This window comes from Lepisosteus platostomus, chromosome 14 (assembly GCF_059453375.1).
Source record: "Lepisosteus platostomus isolate fLepPlt1 chromosome 14, fLepPlt1.hap1, whole genome shotgun sequence".
NCBI classification, from domain to species: Eukaryota; Metazoa; Chordata; class Actinopteri; order Semionotiformes; family Lepisosteidae; genus Lepisosteus; species Lepisosteus platostomus.
Window position 1 is genome coordinate 15767994 of NC_142624.1, and position 21876 is coordinate 15789869.

Genomic DNA, 21876 nt, shown 5'->3' on the forward strand with positions numbered 1-21876 from the left:
TAACTTTACTTAAGTGTTCCTGTGTTGTGTTTTTGCACGACCTAGATTACAGTCAAAGGTTCTCACCAAGGGGTGACCACCAACTTCTCCAGCCAACTAAGAGTTCTGCTGAACTGTGCCATGACACTTTCACTTTCCTACTAATACTGGGACAAAAGAGGGCTTTCAATGAAAAGCTGCAGACAAAATGAAAACCAAGCAAAGGACCCTGGCACAAGGGCTGCACCCAACTGATTGGTTGATTGATCACAATGAAGCTGGACTCCTTTTTCAGTGCTATAAGGACTAGACTAAGGTAAGTCAAAATATTTCAGGAAATGTTTGGTAAATTTTGCAAAGACAGTTGAATTTTTTAAAAATAGTTTTTAATGTACGCACGTGTTTATACGTTATAATGAAATCATATACATATATGAGAAGACTGATTTATCTTCAAATAAGGCACTGCTGCTTTATTAGCATATTGATTGGTAATTTTGTCACATTTTTTTAACTTGCCAAACACAGCCAAAAACCAACTTTGAACTTTTTTTCTTTTGATGCTTTTTCTACTGAATATTTTTTTTCTCTTGAGGAGTTAAAAGTGAAGAGGCGTTTCGTAGTATTCAATCAAATGATGACAGCCTACACGATGACGAAAACCAAACCAAACGTAGAAAAGAGGAACAGGTTCACATGTACCATATTCAGTTACTGAATCGAGGTTGAAGCTTGTGCATAACGAAAAAGGATAACGAGCCGAGACAAAAGGTGAGCATGGACGTTATGTTTTGGTTTCTGTATAATGATGAATAAAACTTTTTTAAATAAATATGAGAATACATAATAATTTTCGAGCTCTTTATTCCTATCGAACTGCATCTGCCTGTACAGAGACTTTCTGCTTTCCCACTTTCTACTACTGCCCTTGTCGGTCAGTTCTTATACAGTATCACTTTCTGCGGATTTACGAAAATATAAAGACGTTAAAAATCTTAATTGAAATTAAATATTTATTCAGCCTCTACACAACAGATAACAAGATAAACCAATCTTATTGGGGAATTCAAAACGAATTAATCTTGAGTCTATTTCCGTCAGCAAAGCCAGACTCGATGTTTTTTTTTTGTTCTTTGACTCAGTTGTGTTCTGTTGAACAGAAATTAAATGTTTTTTATTCATTAGATATGTAACACAATATTTAAAACTTTATTTAGAGGTTTAATGAAGTGATTTATAGGTGGTGTAATGTTTAGGTGCCAAAATGTTTGTATTCTTCTCTTATTAATCAAAATTTACTTTCAAATAGTCCTTGGAAAATATATCTTAAATTCGTAGAAGGCTAGGAAACAATGAAACGTTTCTTACTGAAGACACCAGTATGTGTAAAGCTCCTGTGGGATAAATTACTATTATGTTTATGTAAAGCTTATTTTATCAAGGCACTTTTTGCAATGCGCTTTCAAAAGACTAAGTACAGTAATTATGTTTCATCGTTCTTGGCTACTGTTTCACAACACTTTGGTTTCCAAAGACATCTTAATGAGTTGGTTATAATATGCCATGATGTCTATCAGTTAACTATTTGGCCTTCATCATCTTGAAAAAGATTTCCCCACCCCCTCACTTCATGTGAAAAACTGAAATATTCTTGTGACATAAACGATCTTGTGAAAAGCCTCTTGAACCCATCCTAATGCAAAATATAATTTCAGATGTGTTCTAATTTGGGTATACTGTTTTCACAGAGGAAAATATGTATATTCAAAACTTTTTTGACCAGTTATTGCAGTGGAAACTTACATATTTACCAATTATGCTGTTAGAAATCTTGTCCACTGTGTCTTTGGTTTTTGACGTGCAGAGTAATAATGTCCTACTGTAGGTGCTATGGTCTGTGGTGTTGAGAAAAACCCCAGGTATCAGTCACTCTTTAGGTCAGCAAATTATTTCTCTATTACTAGCAAGAGTGGGGAATTTGGATAACTTCATTAAGTGTGTTTTATGCTTAGACTGTTTGTTTTGTGAAGCCTGTTTTTGTTGTTTTTTTTTCTTGGTAGATTAGTTAATTGTTATTATGAAAATATATTTGCTACTACTTATTGATGAGGTAATGTCAATCAGCATGAAATAAAGTATATATTTTATTCACTTTCTAAATACTAAATAATAAATACAAATTGTAAAAGTATTCCCCTACTTCCTCTGATGCCCCATTTAAATTTGAGTTATAAAAGATAAGTATACAGTACAAATAGTTTTAATCATACCCTGAATGCTCTAACTTATTATTTTTTCTAGTTAAAAACCTAGTTACCAAACACTGCAAAAAATGAAAAACTAAATTATATTGATTGCCGAAGGCTCTGTTCAAGTATGCATACGTGAGGCCTTGTGCCTTCATACTGTATATGTGTTCTCATTTAAGTCTGCAAGGGCTTAGGTCAGGGGTGCCCAACCTTTTTTAATGTAAGATCTTCTTTTTCATTTGCCAGTCCAGCATGATCTACCAGTATGAATTTGAAGCTCTGATATAGGAAAAACAGACTGTGGGCATATCAGTACAATAACGATACCCAATGACAACTAAAATAATACTAAAATAACACTAAAATGACAACAAATAAAAGCGAGTGACTCATGCTACAGTGAACAAGTAATGTTCCCCATTTTAGAAAAAAGAATATCCTACCTTCATATGAGCATTGTCACTGAGAAGCTTACTTGGGAACACTTGTAGTTGTTTTTCTTTAACGTGTTTACACTGCTGATCGTGTCGATGACATTTTAATTGTGTCCCTTCAACTTGACATTCAGCTCATTCAGCAGTTCAATCAAGTCTGTGAGGAATGCTAAATCCAGATGCCACTGGTCATCCTCTAATTGGGTATATTCACCATGTTAAGACGACTTGAGAAACTCTTTGATTTCAGGCAACAGCTGTCTGAACCTCGCCAAAACTGTTTGTTTTTTAAATCCCCAAACAGCAAGTCAGCAGCCTCAGCAAACGCTTTTTTAAAATTAATTTCTTGATCCCTGAATGACTTTTTGTGTTTAGCCAGGAAGTGGCTCACACAGAAATATGCGATGATTGCCGCTTTCCCTCTTGTATTAGGCCTCGTGAAAACCGACTGCTGCTAGTTGAGATTTTAATTTTTCCATTTTTCTTTTCCGTAACTCACTTTTAGCGGGTACAAAAAATAATCATGCTCCTATTCCTTGTGGTAACGGTACGTTTTCAGTCTGTTTGCTTTATAATTTTCGCTCAAACACTACAACTATAAAATAGGCAATCAAACTTATAATAATAATAATAATAATAATAATAATAATAATAATAGCTAACACTTATATAGCGCTTTTCTGGACACTCCACTCAAAGCGCTTTACAGGTAATGGGGACTCCCCTCCACCACCACCAATGTGCAGCATCCACCTTATCAAACTGTTGGTGAATTTGTCACGGCTAGTCTGTTTTTTCTCCACTATGCACTGTAGCAAATGTGGGGTTTGTGCGGCAATAGCCAAGAGAATGTTCTTGGGTAGCACACGCAACACTATTTACGGAGCTCCTGTAGCCTTTTTTTCCAGTGTCAGCCAGAACTCAGGGAAGAGACTTTTACAACCCATTCGACAAGGGTTAAACACACACAAGGCCAGTAAAATGTATGACATTACATGCACAGATCTGAATGAATTTTAAGGCTATCGAAAAAAGTAAATAGTCAAATAGCCCATTTATTTTTTGCCCAACATTCTTGCGATCGATCGACTAGTTGGGCACCCCTGGCTTAGGGTGTTCCATTTCTAAATTTGTGTTTCACAAGGGTGCTCAAGAGCGACCCTTCTTTGAAGTCTGCATTGGAGCGGACTCTGCTGAAGGGAATTACCCCTCATTCTTTACGGAATGGTGACATTTCAAGTTGTAGCCTATCAAAGCGGAGAGAGGTTGCCATTAGTTAAACATCAACATTAGTTAAATTAATTTTTTTACAGTTTTAGAACTCATAATATTTTATGTAAAAACAATGAATTAGACTACTTTAGATTCAACTGTATGTATTCTTGGTACGAAGTTTTAACATAAAGCTTTTATTTCGTCACCTCATTTGGAGTGATGAATATTCATTTACCTGCAGTGTATTTTGTACATATTTAATAGCACAAGTATTTAATAGTATAAAGGTATTCAATATATAAAGTAATTAATATATAAAGTATAGTCCCAATTCTTGCATTGGGCCCTAAGCCCTTTCTCCAAGTCCGCACTTTTGTGACATAGATCAATTGTGTACTTCAAGTACACAACTATTCAAGGGCGCATTGTTATAGAAAAAGGTAATGGAACACCCTCGTGTGATAGCATTTTGTTAATGTTTCTTAAGAATGAACAACAAAAAACTTTTTGACCATAAGCTTTGTGATATTGTGCAAGGTTTTATATATTACCTTTTTATAATGGTGCACCCTCGAATGGTCACACAGTCCACACTTGTGATAGTGGAGGAAGGGCTTAGGGCTTAGTGCAGCATCTGGGGCATGCCATATGTCTAAAAGATAAATGTCTTCCTTGCCTAAATAACTTCTCATTGATGAGCTTTTTCAGCTTTTCAGGAAATACTTTTAATACTTTTACATACCATGTAATGAGCCGAAGCCTCCTCCCCTTTAAACTTGATGTTATGAAAAGAACAGTATTTTTTTCATTTGCATTGATTTATTTTTAGGTCTTATTTATGACAAAAGTGAAATGGTGTGTAGGTGGAAAGGGTTACATCTGTTTGATGGTGTTTGCTTCTTTATTTAATACTTAATGGAAAAACTAAATAAGTGGTTATTATAATCTACGGGGTTATCAATTTCAAATGTTGAAACCCTGCTGTACTTTTCTCTGTAAGGTCCCCCAGTGAAGTAATGAATTTCAAACATAATTCAAATGCAGAGCTTTCAAAATACCTCAGGTGTAACATTGTAGAACAGATGAAGTGCATCATAAAACATCAAAGACACTGAATATCACTTTAAACACTGTGAAGTTGACCATTAGGAAGTAGAATGTATATTGTACCGGAACAAGTAATAGGTTTATTCCATGCTGAAAAAAAGAAGAAAGAGAACACAACGTTTCGGCCGTGGAGCCTTCTTCACCTGAAGAAGGCTCCACAGCCGAAACGTTGTGTTCTCTTTCTTCTTTTTTTCAGCATGGAATAAACCTATTACTTGTTCCTTTGCAGCCTACGCATGCTGACGCAGCTACCCACCTGTATATTGTACCACCTAGACACAGCCTAGATCAGGCTATCCCTCCAAATATTGCAGCTGGGTGAGTAGGAAACTATAGACTAAAAGTGAGGGGCTTGACCTTGAGATCAAAATGCCTTTAAAAAGACTACAGAATTAAATGTCTGTGATGTGTCCATGAGTCAACATTATTCTGGCCCACTCCACAAACCTGTTTAGCAGAGTATCAAGCCCATCTCAAATCCCACATGGAGTTTACAATTGATCAATTAAGTGTTACTGCAAACATGTAGTAAAAGGTTTTGTGGTCATATAAGATGACCAAAAGTGGAATAATTTGGTCTAAATGGAAAGCATTACATCTGGCTTAAACCCAAAACAATGCATCACACTGTCACTACTGTCAAGCATAAAGAAGCAGAAAGCTGGTATTTCTGGAACCTGTTTGACCACTTCTGTCATTTATGAGTCACACTGAGTACATGCTGTTTTTCTGGGTGTGAGGGAGGGTGAGATACTACAGAAAATAGCTGACATTAGTCTGGGATTCTCTACATATCTGAAAGCAAGGGATGATCTATACTGTATAATGCATAAGTCTGGCATTTCTTCTTTGTTTTGTATGTGTAATAATAGTAGTTCTTCACAAGAAATGAACATTTAATTGGACAGGTATGTTTATCAGTTCTGAATTTTATTAGCTGTTCTATCTGAAACCTATATTGTTGATATTTATTTATACTGCAAAATGTATTACCCTCAAAGCTATGCTGCTTTCTTTCTTTCTTTCTTTATGTCTGTGTCATTGTATTTCTCATATTTCTACCTATTATTAAGCCTTTCTAATAGGTAGAATGAGATCATCTTTGGGTTGAGAAAATCAAAGTAAATGTGCATACAGCAATGTTTTATGTGCTTATTTTTCATCTGGACTCTTTTAACAATTTGTTTGAATTATTAAAGGTAATGGAAAATAACAGGTAAAGCCAGAAATAAATCTGGACTAAGAGGTAGTAAAAGATCAGATTTGCTGGATGATTAAGCTAGAAAACTAATGTATGTGTGTGTGGTAACCACCTTCTAGCAAACTGTATATAAAGAACTCAATGTTCTTTATATATAAATTTAACAGGCTGTCAGATGGTGTCTGTTTAGGAAGCCACTGCTGTATGGAATTGATGGTTTGATGCAATGATGCCACAGGCAGTACTATGTATTAAGCCTTTCTTAATTACTTTAAAAGAACTGCTGAGTTCTCTCACAATGGTTGTGTGTGATGCAGGCTGGCCAAGTGTGAGTGAGACACTGGCAGCTGCAGGAGTATTGTATGTAGGCCAGTTGGGTATGAGTGAAAGTGATGGCAACTACTGGGATGCTTTTGTCTATGTGTTCCCCAAAGACACGGTGTGTCTAGTTAGCCAAGGGCTATCAGCCTTAAGGAAAAGTTCAAGGAAAAAGCACCAGTATCAGCTGTAGGTGTACTAGTGTTGTGTAACTGAGGATGCATGAGGAGAGTTTGTTTGTATGAGGGTGCAGTGGCAGTGAACCTGTGAATGCCATGGAGGCGAATGAAATGAGACTGAGATGGAGTCTATGTTGTCCCCTGGGGCTCTGAGAGAGCAACTGGTGAAAGCATACTTCAGCAGCTATAGACTGCATGCTGCAGTTAGTTGCTAGTGATGTGGAAGGGTTTGACAGCAGAGGCTGCAGAAACCCATGGTTAATTGAATATGCCAGGGCACAGGATAAAGAGGTGTGGCATGGAAGGATATCACTCATGGACACTTAGCGAGTGCTGCCAGAATGTTTTTTTGTGAAATTAGTAGTGCACAGGAAGACTGCAAGTAGAGAGAATTTACACAGAGAATTTTCTTTCCTGCAAGGGAACAACAAAGGAGGGTTTCCAACAAAAAATGACTTTTGGACTGTAGCAGGGACTCTCTCCTGTGTTGTCATGCCTGAGAGATTTAGGTTAGATGTTACAAGTGAAGGGAAATGAAAATCTTGTGTGTAACTTGTGGTCACTGACTAGAATAGCCTTAATTGGTAAGTTGTGAATGTGCAGCTGTGATACCAGTGAGCAAGAAACTCAGCTGGAGTCCTGCAGCCCTGATGTGTAAGGGTGAGGTGTGAGGGTTATTACGCTCTTGGCTCAACAAAAAAAAAAATTATATCACCTTTCAAAGGCTAAATATAAAATCCCCCCAAAAAAACACCCTAATGCATACGGACAGGGTGGCTTCTCAGAAGTGTTAGGAGCCACTGTGTGGCGGGGAGTGTAAGGAATGGAAAGACCAAGGAATGAAAAGGTGAATACTGAGTTATGCATGTGCGGTTGGTGAGACTCAATTGAAGACCCTCACCTTTAATGTAGGAAGATTGAGGATCAAATTATGTTCTTGGATCTGCTGGTGAACCTGGGTGAAGACCAGAGAGCAGGAAATGCAGCAAGAAGGAACCTGACTCAATATTGAAGAATAGTGGCAGTAGTTGCCTCTCTCATTGCTGGTTCTCTTGCAATGACGAAAATTGAGTGTGTCTACACTGCATAGACATTGAAGGGTCCTAGAAGGCGTGAATAGAGACTGAGTTGCTGGGTGTTTTTATGCGAAAAAATGAAAAGAAAAAATCACTGTGTTAACTGTGTTTGGGGCTGTGAAGTTTAATATCTAGAGGGGGGAAAAAAGAAACAGTGAGTGTCAGAGTGAGAAAAGATCGTGTACGGAGGGCCCACAACAAGCTCACCCAGTTGGGTGGGACCTGTCTGCTACAATTATATAGATAGGTTTGCACTCATGTAGTAATTTAAAACAGAGAAAAGGAGGCCTGTCTTTACCCAAAGGTACGGAACAAGTTATCCAACCATATTGTTGAAGCCAATATCTGGACTTTTCTGAAGAATCAGCAGGCTAAGATACCTAGATCACTGATAGTAGAGTCTGAAGAACCTTAAGATTAGAGATAAAAGGCTAAATTTTTTAGCATATGTAAAAATGGAATAATTCACGTTATTTGTGGTGTGTGTGTTGTGATAAAGTGAATGAAAAGGCACTTGTGTACATAAAATACTGTATGTGCACTACTTTATTCCTAAAAATAGGTTATTAAAATAACAAATATGTCTAAGAATAACAGTAGTGTTCAAAATCCCCATAGTGTTTTTTATTTCATTCCATTAAGCAATGTTCTCACTCTGTAAGAAAGGTTAATTTGAACTTCTTTGATGACAGTATCATACACAGGATTCAGATCTGAAGAAGACATGTCTTCAGTGTTACTTTGTCTATCTGAGTCCTCTTAGTCTTTCATGTTTAATCTTTTGTGTATATGTTAATTCTAATTTCTAAAATTATTTCCCTTTCATTTGACCTTTAAATGGGGCTGAGAACTAGTCAAACTGTATTGTACTTCTGATTCTAATGTAGTGTTTGGAAATAATTTATCTTCCTTTAAAAAAATTGGCTAATTTGTTTCAAATTTGTTAATTTAAAATGGCTAATTTGTTTCAAATTAGCCAATAGAAAATACTGTACCTATTGGAAATACTTTGTGGTGTACTGACATCTGTTGTTTGTTTTAATCATTAAATTGTAACAATCAAACACTGATTAAGTTTAGTTTGAATCTGAGTGCAAGCAGAAATGATACAGTGTATCTTTCTGAAATTTGGTGTTCTTACACACTGCCTAAAACAACACAGTACATTGACCCCAGTCAAACTGTGTATTACTGCACAAACAATTTATTATTTACAAATCTCATACCCAATACCCATCCTCATTGAGTTTTTAACAAAGCAGTACCTGAGTGCAGGGACATATTAATGCACGGGCTCATTAATTAATTAATGCACGGGCTCAAGCCTGGGGCCCCCAGGCTGGGGGGCACTGGGGCAATTGGGGTATGGTTAGGAGATGACAGTGGATTACTACAATTTATCCATGTATTGCTACCATTAATATCTCTCAATTAAGTACTGTTTTGGGTTATTTCCCTGCCCACCTCCATTTTGGAAAAAAAATATTGATTGGAAACCTTTTGTGTCATCCAGTTAATAAAATGATGATATTCAAACTTTTGAAATGCACGCATTGATAGGCTCATTGTTATGATACGTCATTCTTCAATGTCACACTATAACATGAACGTCTGTTCTGGTAATCACACCAGTGCCGGTGCTATGGGGAGGGGGGCATTGGGGGGCAGTGCCCCCCCAGATGGACCTTTGTACCCCTCTGGAAAAAATGTCAGTACTCCAATTCATTGGCATAGGTACGGGTGAGTATGGCCCACCCAGTCAAAGAGAGATTCCTCTCTGACCCAGTTAATTAAAAGAAAAATTGACTGTTTTGATTGTCATAGCGTTTCTAACCAATAAGAAAATGAAACAAATAAAATGGGGAGGTCGATATATATATTTGTCTAAGTCGCTGTCAAACTCTTGACGTTGGAGTAAAATAAAAAATCCCGCCAGTTGTGGTGCAACATCGAGTAAGCATACATGCGTGTATACAGTACGAGCTCGCCAAAGTTAATCAGGTTAGCATGGAAAACAAATGTAATTTAAAAAAAGCACGCTTGGATGGTTCCATTTCTGGACAGTTCTCATATTCAATCCCAAGCCCCGCCAAATTCGCTTAGTGATGTAGACCAAACATTGCACGCCAACTCAGAATACATCAAAAGTAGGGCTAATTGAATATTAGACTAAATTAGGCCTGTTTACATGATGTTATTATTTCCGTGCCAGCCGTGGCATCTCTGTTCGACCTCTGTAAAGTTTTCTAACTTAATTGTGTATGCTATAATTTCACTGGGACGGTGTATTGGTTAGCATCGGCATGCCTTTTTTCATTAGTCTGTGGTTTTCACGTTTTCACGTCACATTAAGTGTACCAAGTTGCGGACCAATTCCTCATGTCCCTAATGTAAGAGGACCAGGCCTCAGAAATGGACTGTTCAGAGACTGCTGTCAGAACACCACAAAACCATTTAAACAATTGCTGCAGTAGCCTATTAACATCTAACAGGCAGTGGCCTTTTTAGTATGCTCTGCTTCGACAGCAACATGCGAAAACTCTTTCTCCACACTCAAAACTATTTTCCGACCACCGTTCTTAAAAGTTCAGTTCAAGACACATGCGTTGCTTTTAGCTTTACTGATGGTAACTAAGACGTTTTTTTTTTCTCACATAACATGTGCCTCTACCGTTATTTTTATCATCACTGGTCAAAAATGATTACATTGTCTTGACTAGTTTTATCACCTAGGCTACCAGCCATGTTCCTGATTGTCATTCCTGCCGTGGAGTAAAACACCTATTTGCATTTTAGATGATTTTGTGTGATCTGCGTTATTTAACTGCATTCTTTGTAATGGTGCTTGTACTTCCAAGTGGGCAGTGGTTGAGTCTGTTGTTCGGGGAATAATGAAGGATTGCACTTTGTGTTTGTTGAGAAGTTGTTAAAAAACGTCCGAAATTCATATATCTGTCAATACCATCCCTACTGTTAAGTATGGTAATGGCACTATCTGATGCTTCACATCAGCAGGGACTGGAAAGCTTGTTAGGACTGGGGGAAAAAAATTGAGCAATGACCAGGCAGACAATGAAAGAAACCTTTCAACAAGCTACACTGGAGTGTCTTAAGAAAAATAAATGTCTTTGAGTGCACCAGAACGCTCACTGTACATCAGCTATCAGTGGGGAGGAGAACAGACTGATGATGCCAATAGATGATGATATGGATTAGAAGAAGGCCATTGGTAAAGACCAATGGGAAATTTGGTCAGGCCAGTGGGGTTATACCCCTTCTCTTTTCGAGAAATACCCTGGGATTTTTAATGACCATAAAGAGTCAGGACCTTGGTTCTACATCTCATCCAAAGGACAGCATCTTTTTACAGTATAGTGTCCGCATCACTGGGGCATTAGGACCCATATAGACCACAGAGTGAGCACCCCCTGCTGGCCCCACTAACACCTCTATGAGCAGCAACCTAATGACCAGGCTGACACCTTCTTAGCTTCAGTGGGTTGCCAGATGTGAGTTGCAGGGTGACATGGCTGCTGGCCATGTTGTACAGGCAAGGGCAGAACACGAGAAGCAGGCAGAACACTGTGGAAGTGTTTTGAACATGTCCAAAGTCAAGGTTGTAACAGAATTGAGTCAAAGCCAAGGAATAACACAGCTAGAGAACACAAAGAAGAATGCCCAGACATGAGAAAATCTTGATGAGTGAGAATGGGATATTGTTACTGTTAGATGTAAATTCCCCTACAACTATCAAATTGGCAATCAAACTTATGAAACTGATGGCAAATGTGTCACGGCCAGTCTGTTTCGCTCCACTATGCACTGTAGCCAATGTGTGGTTCATGTGGCAATAACCGAGAGACTGTTCTTGGGTAGCACACATGACACTCTTTATGGAACTCCTGTAGCCTTTTTTCCAGCGTCAGCCAGCACTCGGGGGAAGGGACTTTTACAACCCATTTGACAAGGGTTAAACACACACAAGGGCTGTAAAATGTATGACATTACATGAACAGATCTGAATTAATTATTAGGTTATCAAATAGTCAGATAGCCCATTTATTTTTTGCCAAACATTCTTGCAATCGACTGGCAAACACTTGTTGGATTGACTGGTTGGGCACCCCTGATTTAGACCAAGTAATCTTAATAGCTGACCAAGTGAGAACATGTAAATGTGGAAAGGTAAGGGGCCCAGTATCGAGCCCTGAGGAACACCAGACTTAATAAGACCAATTTCAGAGCTAATGCCACCAAGAGAGCCAAAATGACTATGATTCAGTGAGGTAGACTTGAACCATTTAGGAGCAATGTCAATAACTCCAAAATCAGTCTCAAGAAGAGAAAGTAAGATATCATGGTTAACAGTGTTGAATGCAGCATTGACGTCAAGGAGAATAAGGATAGAAACACAACCAGAATCATAAGCAGATTGTTAGTGACTTTAACCAGGGAAGATTCTGTGAAGTTATCAGAAATCAGACTGGAGGTGTTCAAAAAGGTTATTTGTTAAGCAATGATTTTTAACTGAATTATAACAGAACATTCTTTATTTTTGCAAGAAAAGGTTAGTTATATTTAAGGCGAAAATTGTTTAGGTGTACAGAGCCATACAGAATATGTTTTTTTTGGCACAAGGGAAACAGCAGTAGTTTGAAGGACATTGGTACCGCACCAGTCCTCAATGACTCATTTATTTTATTGAGAACAATGGGGCGTATTCAGTAGGATTTGCAGGATTGAAATAAATCAGTGGGGATGGAATCTATAGACAGGTGGTAGATTTCATACATGAATGTTTAACAAGTTTACTGAGGTATACAGAGTCAAGAAGAGAGAAGGGAACCATTAAATGTGGTAGGACAGTTTGACTTTAGCAGTCTGTGGATGGTGGAGAACAGGTGTCTAGGGTTATTATAGTTATTTTCAATGATGTGGGGGAATAGCTGGATCTAGCGGATTCTATTGCATCCTTGCATTCAGACACATACTCCCTCCAAGGCTGAAAATGAACGTTTGGGCCACCTAGTTCAAGTTTACGGGAAACTGCCTTTATTGAATGAATCCAGTCAGTGTACCATGGTGCAGGGCGAGAAAAGAAGATGGTTCAAGTTTTATTAGGTACCAAGGTGTGAAGGGTAGACGGAGGGCTATTAAACTTTGTCCACTACAGAATTAAAGAATTAAAGAAGCAGGATAAGTAAAGAATTCAAACCTAGTCTAGTCAACTGATTGTTGCGAAAACTTACAGAGTATGAGGGGAAGACTGTGATACAGAAAAGGAGCAGAGAAGTGAGAACAAAAGAGTTATTTGTCATTATTAAATCCAGAGTGTGTCCTTTGTTATGATTTGTGCTAAGGACAAACTGAGTTAGATCAAAGCATTCCAACAAAACTCAAAAAACCTTAGCCAAATTGGAAGACTGTGAATCAATTGATTCTCATATGGATATTAAAGTCAGCAAGAATAAGGATTCTCTTAAATCTGAAACATAAAAGAAATAAGTAAATTGGCAAACTCACTTTAAAAGGCATCATGAGGCTTGGGGCAGGAAAAACCATGGGGAAAAGAGACATTAAAACAGACATTCAAAAGACGAGAGTGGAGGTACAGTAGCAGGACTTAAAAAGAAAAGGAGATTGTAAATAACAGTTATGCCTCCACCATAGCAAGAAGGGTGAGATTGTTCGAACAAACCGTAACCAGGAGGGAGTATTTTGTAAATAAGAGACCGTCATTATGTCTCTGCCAGGTTTCAGTCAAGCACAGAAATTCAATTTTTTTTTCTGTGATAATTGGGTGTTGAGTAATGCTGATCTGGATCAGCGAGCCAAGGGAAAACGGAGTGAGTTCCAGGCGCCGATGAGCAAGGTGATTTTTTAGGTCAGCGCTGGTGTGTAAAAGTCTGGCTGCATCATATAGAAAAGTAACCTGCAAAGTAACCAGGGATAGTAACCTGCAATGGGATGAAGGAAGAAAACGCCATCAAATGAGTTGCAGTATACAGTATATCACATTGGACGCAGCATCTCGTGGATCACTGACTACCTGACAGGCAGACCACAGTCTGTGAGACTTCAGCTCTGAGTGTCTGAACACGTAGTAAGTAACACAGGCTCCTCAGGGGACGGTTCTTTCTCCGTTCCTCTTCACCCTCTATACCTCGGACTTTAAATACAACTCAAAGTCATACCACCTGCAGAAGTTCTCGGATGACTCTGCAATTGTGGGATGTATCAAGGGTGGGCAAGAGGAAGAGGACAGAGGACTGGTCAGCAGCTTTGTGGAGTGGTGTGGGGAGAACCACCTGCAATTGAATGTAACAAAGACGAAGGAACTGGTGGTAGATTTCAGGAGGAAAAGGGTCAAACCTACTCCTGTCTACATCCATGGGAGTGGCGTGGAGATGGTGGACTCGTACAAGTACCTGGGAGTGCACATCAACGATAGACTGGAATGGTCTAAGAACATCGAGGTCATTCTGACAAGAAGGGTCAGAGCCGACTTTACTTCTTGAGGAGGCTCAGGTCCTTCAGTGTGTGTAGCAAGATGCTACATATGTTCTATCAGTCGGTGTTGGCAAGCGCCATTTCCCGATTCAAGTTAATAAATGTGTTGTTCAACCCCATTCCCTGAGTCCCACGCATGCTCCATTCCGTACCGAAACCCGCAGTCGATACAATATTTAAAGTTCGAATACCGTTTTATGTTCTGTCGTGATTGTTGATGGTAAAGCTTAGACCTACTTATTTTTAAATTTGATTATAGGTCCTGTATTTGTTGAGTGACACATGCCAAGCTTAGTAGTTAATTTTTCCATTGAGTTCCAATACACCCAATAACTATAAATAACAACAGTTGATTCTCCTGAAACACTCTTATTCTTAACAATGGCAGTGCGCCAAAAAATATTGCTTTAAATCAAAGACATCGTGCAGGACGCATACACTGTCCATGCAGTTAATCTTGGTTTTCTTTTACGGCATGTCAGTAATTTATTTTCTTTTCTCTTAGGAACAATAAGGGTCCCATTTTGTGCCTATCTATACGCTTTCACTTAAATGGTTGTTAAATTATGATGTCAAGTTTACTTCATATTCCTTTTCACAACTTTATTTCATCCCACTGAAGGACCAAAACTGTATAATGAAAGTATTGTCAATCGATTGTTTTTCAATCGACTTGTGATGCTTTTTGCTAAAGGACTTCAGGGGAGGGGTCAACAAAGAAGTACTTTATACTCGCTCGTTAAATGACTGATTTAGAGGGGTTTTGGGAAACGCACGAAAAAGTAGCTCGTACGTTATGTACGTACGTCGTAAAGTTGCTCGTTAGTCTCTAAGATTAATCGTTTTCGGGAAACTCACCCCTGTTCTGGTTTGTTCTTTGTGTGTTCTGGACTGTGAGTAACTCTTCTTAGTGCACTTCTCACTGTACTGATTGTATTGTATTATTATTATTGTATCATTCGTTACACTGTGGCTGTGTTGTCTTTAAGATGCTGTTGCACTGCAATTTCCCTCACCCTCACGGGATCAATAAAGTATCTATCTATCTATTCTGATATCCGAGAAATGCTCTCATGTTGATTTTACCTGGAAAAAAATCAGTTTCAGTTACAGTAGTTGTAGCATGAAGTACCTTAGGAGTATTTTGGTGGAATATGGGATGATGCAACAAAACTGGGAGAAAAATCCTGGAACAGAGCAGTAGTAGGTGGTTTAAGAGTCCACAGTCCAACAGCACAGCATCAGGTAGCCAGCAGTAGAATTGGTCACAGTGGAAATCCAGTTGTAGTGAAAATTGCAAAGTGAAATGGCTACAAGTGTATGAAAATTGTCTTTATGGAAGTAAAAAACAAGGGAGATGGAGAAAAAATAAAAGTAAAATTAAAAACAAGAAAAACTGAAAACAGTGAAACACTGAAAACTGAAAACAGTGATTGGAGCGGCAGCCTGATGTGCCTGTGTTCCCTCTTAACCGGAACTGGAAATGTTCACAAATAGCTTTTTATATGCTCACTTTAACATTGTTAAAATAAAATATGAACAAAAAGAAATGACGTTTTATTTTTTACTGAGCACTATTACGAAGCTGAAATGCAACATGTTCGACCATCTCTAACACTTTAAAATAGTAACTTAATTCTTATGTATTAATAACTTCCTAAGCCACAACATTAATAATGTCCTGATATACAAATTGTAAAATACACATTATTCTTGCTAGATTTCAGTTTAATTTGTTGATTAGTTATAGTGTAACTTCATCACTTCGTCTTCATCAGTGCAGAGGTGTCTCAGTACTATACAGTACATTCAGATGGCTCTTCAAATTTGTTGTAATTATATCATGTAAAGGTTTATTCCGTGCTGAAAAAAGAAGAAAAGAAGCACAACGTTTTGGCTGTGGAGCCTTCTTCAGGTGTCACTTCTTTTGCAGCCAACACATGCTGACACAGCTACCTACTTGAGCTATTATATGATGTAGCCATATTCTGTTTATCGTCACAATTTGTTTTGCGAGAGCTTTTCCTGGTTTACACTTCATATATGAAGCCAGACACCAGATCTTTTTCTTCCAGCTGAAAGTATGGAATACAAGAAATTATTTCTTGCATTTCTGCTGCTTTTCTATTTCTACTCAGGGTGCTCTAGTTTCCAATATAATTAATACAACATACAGTATACATCTCATTGTTTATTTGTGAGCCAATCAATTAACACACAATAAGGATTCATGGGGTGTGGAAAAGTCCAGCGGAAATGGTGGACTGATCTAAAACAGTGCAAGGTCGTACCTTGTGCTCCTAGTGACAATTCTAGCTGCTGCATTCTGAATTCGCTGTAAGGTGTTGAAAGATCAGGTGCTGCCTGATAATAGGGCATTGCAGTACTCTAACCTGCTGTATACAAGAGCATGTATTAATTTCTCTGTGTCTTGAGTGGAGAGAAACTGCCTTAGTTTTGCAATATTTCTTAACTGTAGGAAACATGTTTTTGATACTGTTTTAACATGAAAGTTAAATGAGAGCCTTGTGTCTAATATGACGCCTAGGTTATGTGCAAATCTTTGAGGCAAATCCTCTGAGTTAAGTGCTAAAGTTATAGTAGTCCTATCAGTATTGTTGCCTCCAAACAACAGAACCTCCGTTTTATCAGAGTTGAATAACAAAGTTTTCACACATCCAAGTCTTTACTTCATTAATGCAATTTACTAAAGTTATAATAGAAGAGTTGTCGTTAGGTGTAAACAAAATGTATATTTAACAAGAAATGCTTTAAAAAAAATCTTTAGCAGTTTGCAAACAAAGGTTGAGTTTGTTAAGATGTTTGGTGATGTCAGAATAATTATTTGCGCCACCCATCATCATCATCCATTTAGGTGTAGTTTGCCCCTTTTTTCTAATAAAAGGATATCAGTTTGATCAAGACAGTCCACAAAGTGTGCCAAAATCTTCCCGAGGCTTAGCAAATGAACATTGCTTATATACACTTTAGGCAGATCATGATACTTCAAGGCAGATTGAGCAACAGCATAATTGATTGTCTTCACCAAGATAGTTCAGAATTAGAAATCTTGGCTTCTAATTTATGATTAATCTTTTCTTGATGAATAATACCATGGCAATTTACAATCACATGGCCCGTTTGTTCCTCACTGATCTTTACAAATCCTTTAAATCCATTCTTTTTCTGACTAAAGCAGGGGCAGTGTCAGTTGTCAAAGGAAATATTCTTCTAATGTCAATTCCTCTTTACTCAAAATGCTTAACAGCTGACTGTAGCATGGCTATAACGTTCCCTGCTGTTGTGCCATGGGTTTTACACAGCATAACTCCTCTAAAACCTTATTTGAGTGCTTCACTTTGCTCAAAGGAATATTTGTGTTTTTAAATTGTTTATTCTCTTCTACTGATCTATGTCTTTCTAAAATTTTATCCCTGAATAATTCTATATTTATTTTTACCATAGTAGTGGTCAGTGATTAGTTCTGCAATAAACTTGTTTTAATTTTGATTCTCTGTGTTTTTTTGCTGACATTTAACTTGTTTCAACCAAAAATATTCACTTTAAAATGTGTACATCATTTGTAATCAAAATGGGGCATCACTGAAAGTGAATATTGTGCAAGGCACGGTAAGTATCTCTCTATATACATACACTGTATGCATGTGGTCTAATCACGCCTGTTTTCATTTTTTCCGCAGCATGAGTCAATGGAAACAAATTCAGCAATTAGAGATAAAGTTTTTGGAGCAAGTGGACTACTTTTATGATGACAACTTTCCAATGGAAATTCGCCAGTTTCTGGCTGTGTGGATTGAAAGCCAGGACTGGTAGGTGTGAAGTCACTTTAAAAATGTATTCATATTTTCAAGAAAACAATACCACACAGGACGAATTAGGAATGTTTAAACAAATTTGTATTTACTGGACAGGAGAAAAATAATTTAAGACTTAAAATTAATAATTCATCTACAGGTTTGTAAAATAAAGCAGGGTCTATTGCTGTACTGTCTAACTGGAAATACTTTACAAATGTTAAAGGCTGTCTGCTGTACTGCAGTAATATGGTTAAAAACAGAGATAAAACTCTTCTTTTTAGTAAATTGTTTTTTTTATACAGATGTAGTAGGCATTTAATAAATAAGTTAAAGATACAATAATAAAGCCATATAAAATCTATTTTGGTAGAAACAAATATTTTTCTTTACGCTGCAATTAATAAATTAGTCAAGTTAAAACTGCTCCATCTCTGCTGTAAGGCAACAGATTGAATTTGCTTATATTGTAAAGCTTCATTGTGTTTTAGCGTGATTTAGAATCACTTTAGGTATATATAGATGGGCCGAGCTGTTATAAATGTATGGAAAGCCAAGACAAGGAGTGTAATATTCAAGGATTTTATTCACAACTGGTAGTCAGATAGATAAGTATATGGTATCTAGCTTTTCTAGTTCAGCCCTTTACTGACTTCAAGAGGAAACAGCTGATCACATTAATGGAACAATGCAAATTGCTCACTCATAACAGAAACAATCATTCTTCCTACATTCATCCTGCTCTGCTGTTCTTTGTTAAATGTGTACACACTAGTAAGAGCTCATTTAGAATAGTTTGTACAATTTTGGTTACTACTGTATGTTATCGAATATTTGAGAGAAAGGTAACTTGATAAATTTGGGGGCTAAGAAAATGTCATGCACTAACAGGATTACGTACTGTATTTAGTCTTGAACAGAGAAGTATTTAAAACAGAACAGGAGACAAGATGGTTATTTACACTAAGGTTGTGGGAATATTGAACAAGCTACCCGGTCCTGTTATTGAAGCCAATATTTAAGCTTTATTTAAGAAACAACTACATGTAGCCAGCAGCCATATCACCCTGCAACTCAAAACTGGCAACCCACTGAAGCTAAGCAGGTGTGAGCCTGGTCAGTACCTGGATGGGAGACCTCCTGGGAAAAACTAAGGTTGCTTCTGGAAGGGGTGTTAGTGGGGCCAGCAGGGGGTGCTTACCTTGTGGTCTATGTGGGTCCTAATGCCCCAGTATAGTAATGGGGACACTATACTGTAAACAGGCGCCGTCCTTCGGATGAGACGTAAAACCGAGGTCCTGACTCTCTGTGGTCCTTAAAAATCCCAGGGCGTTTCTTGAAAAGAGTAGGGGTGCAACCCCGGTGTACTGGCCAAATTTCCCATTGGCCCTTACCAATTATGGCCTCCTAATAATCCCCCTCTATGAACTGGCTTCATTACTCTGCTCTCATCCCCACTGATAGCTGATGTGTGGTGAGCGTTCTGGTGCACTATGGCTGCCGTCGCATCATCCAGGTGGATGCTGCACATTGGTGGTGGGGAGTCCCCTTTACCTGTAAAGCGCTTTGAGTGGAATGTCCAGAAAAGCGCTTTGTAATATTTGTTATATTGACTTGACTTTTTTATAAACTGTTATTTGTTAAATCTGCTTAAACATGGCATTATATGAGCTTTAAATAGACATATGCAAACTCTTCATGTGTGTACTCTGAGCACAACACTAAACCGGTATGGAAACATACAGATGCAGCCAACTAGAATGCACAAAGTGGTATTCAGTTGGTAAGTTCTGTAGGCACCACTGTATCTCAGAGAGCAGCTCGTCATAATTAGAAATCTTTATTTTAGCCTTTTCTTTAAAATATATATTATAGTGGTTTTAAAACATATTTTATAGAAAATAAATACATAAAAAACAAAAAAGAGGCCAGATTAAAATAAAGGTTTTGAGTAGTGATTTTAATTACTTTGCCTCTTTATATAAATTGCCTTGTAGCTGATGCAAGTCTGCACTCTATTTAGATCAATATATTTAAATGTTAATATTGCAATTTGCCCTTGAGGTAAATTTGCAGCATTAGAGTTTATCATATATTTTTAACAATATCACATACAATATTCAAAAGTATTGTAAATATTTGTCTTTTGTCTTTGTCTCCTCATTCCAGAGCAAGTATGTTTATACAACATAACACGTGTTATATAATAATCCTAATTAGACTAACCCTAATTCTAATCATGAATAAATTCATGACTTCATTGGAGAAATTAGGGGACTTTGCAACTACAGATTGAATTTGATACACAATGCATTTCAAATAAGAAGACACAATACACGAAAAGTTAATGGCCTGATAGTATCAGTGGGCAGGTGCTGAGTTGTCATGTACTTAGTAGTATTTTATTTCATTGTGTTTTCATTGTGCTTATCACTTATCGCTGTGGCGCAAAAGACACAGCTGGAAGACATCTACTGCATAGCAAACAAAATTGCACATAATTAAGTTACATGGGATATGTAGAACCACTCTCTGACAGAATCGTAGCTTATAGGATATGGTTTAAGGAGAGTAGCATCATCTGTTTATGGTTGTCTGTTTAAAAGAACATGGATAAAAGTGGAAATGCAAAATGGATGTATTAGGTTTTCTTCTGACTGGGACGCTGTTACAATGGGACCCTGTAAACAATACATCTTCTGCTTCCAGAAATCTTTCCCATCAGTTAATTTAGAATTGTATATAGAGCATGAACTTTAGCTGAAGATATCTCAATAGGTTTATTGCTGCCCAAAAGTCTTTTCTTCATCCTTTTCAGTTTAAACTATTATGCACAATATGTTTTGTATAGCCACTTTTCCTCTGCCTTAATTATTGTCAGTATACTAAAAAGTACGGATTTGCTTTGTGAATGGAATTAAGAATTTATTATAGAAAAATTTAACTTCTTATTTCTTTTTTAAATCAGGGATACTGCAGCAAACCATGAATCGATGGCCACTGTTCTCTTTCACAATCTGTTGTTACAATTGGAAAAGCAGTGCTCCCAAGAGCAGAACTTTCTGCAAAGACACAACCTGAAAAGAATAAAACAACAGCTTCAGGTAAATCCAATATTGTTTAATTTTCACAGGCTAATAAGAGCATCCAAGAATGTTAAAAATGTTCATGTTTGGTTCTGCTGTACTCGGTAGATTATTTTTGCCAACAAAGATTGTAGTGAATAAGCCTTAGCAATATTGATTTAAAACAAGTTTCATACAAGTGGTGTTAGTTTGTGGAAAGATATCCCTCTTCATGTTTTTCCAGAAAACTACTTTGACTTAGTTTTCATGTGTGTCGCAGTTATTTGTTTGCAGAACTTTTGCATCAATTTCTCTTTTTAACAAAGTTACAGAGGTTGGCTGCTTAAACCTGTTCATATGAAACAAATAATAAATTAAGCACAGAACATACTAAAAAATATTCACATCGTCAAAATTATTATTGAAGACAATTTTCTTTATTGCAATATTTTTATTATTTTTTTCGTTAAAAATAAGCTTCAGAGAGCCAGTGAAGGAAATTATCAGCAAAGGATTAAATATGTTGATTGCATAAGTATTCACCCCATTTACTATGGCAATCCTGAATGAGTTCAGATGTACTGTACACTTTTACTTTGACGAATCACACAAATAGTTGAATGGCCTCTGTCTGTGTCTGACGAAACCGTAGTTTTAATATAGGGATCTAACAATATATGGTCTTTTCTTTTGGTTTACATAGGAAGGACCTATGTAAACACATAACA

General features: G+C 37.3%; 1 protein-coding gene across 2 annotated transcripts in view; it reads left to right on the plus strand.

The window, feature by feature from the left end:
• The first annotated feature begins 625 nt into the window (after positions 1-625).
• The window catches only part of stat4 (signal transducer and activator of transcription 4), a 145585-nt gene continuing 124334 nt past the window's right edge, over positions 626-21876 (plus strand). The window contains exons 1-3 of one of the 2 annotated variants that reach the window (XM_088607220.1): positions 626-750; positions 17970-18098; positions 21052-21187. In XM_088607220.1, the coding sequence (XP_088463346.1) occupies positions 17971-18098; positions 21052-21187 (264 nt within the window). In that variant the 5' untranslated portion in view covers positions 626-750; position 17970. Of the gene's footprint in view, positions 751-17969; positions 18099-21050; positions 21188-21876 lie in introns of those variants that run through there. The other variant, XM_088607221.1, reaches the window with a different exon arrangement.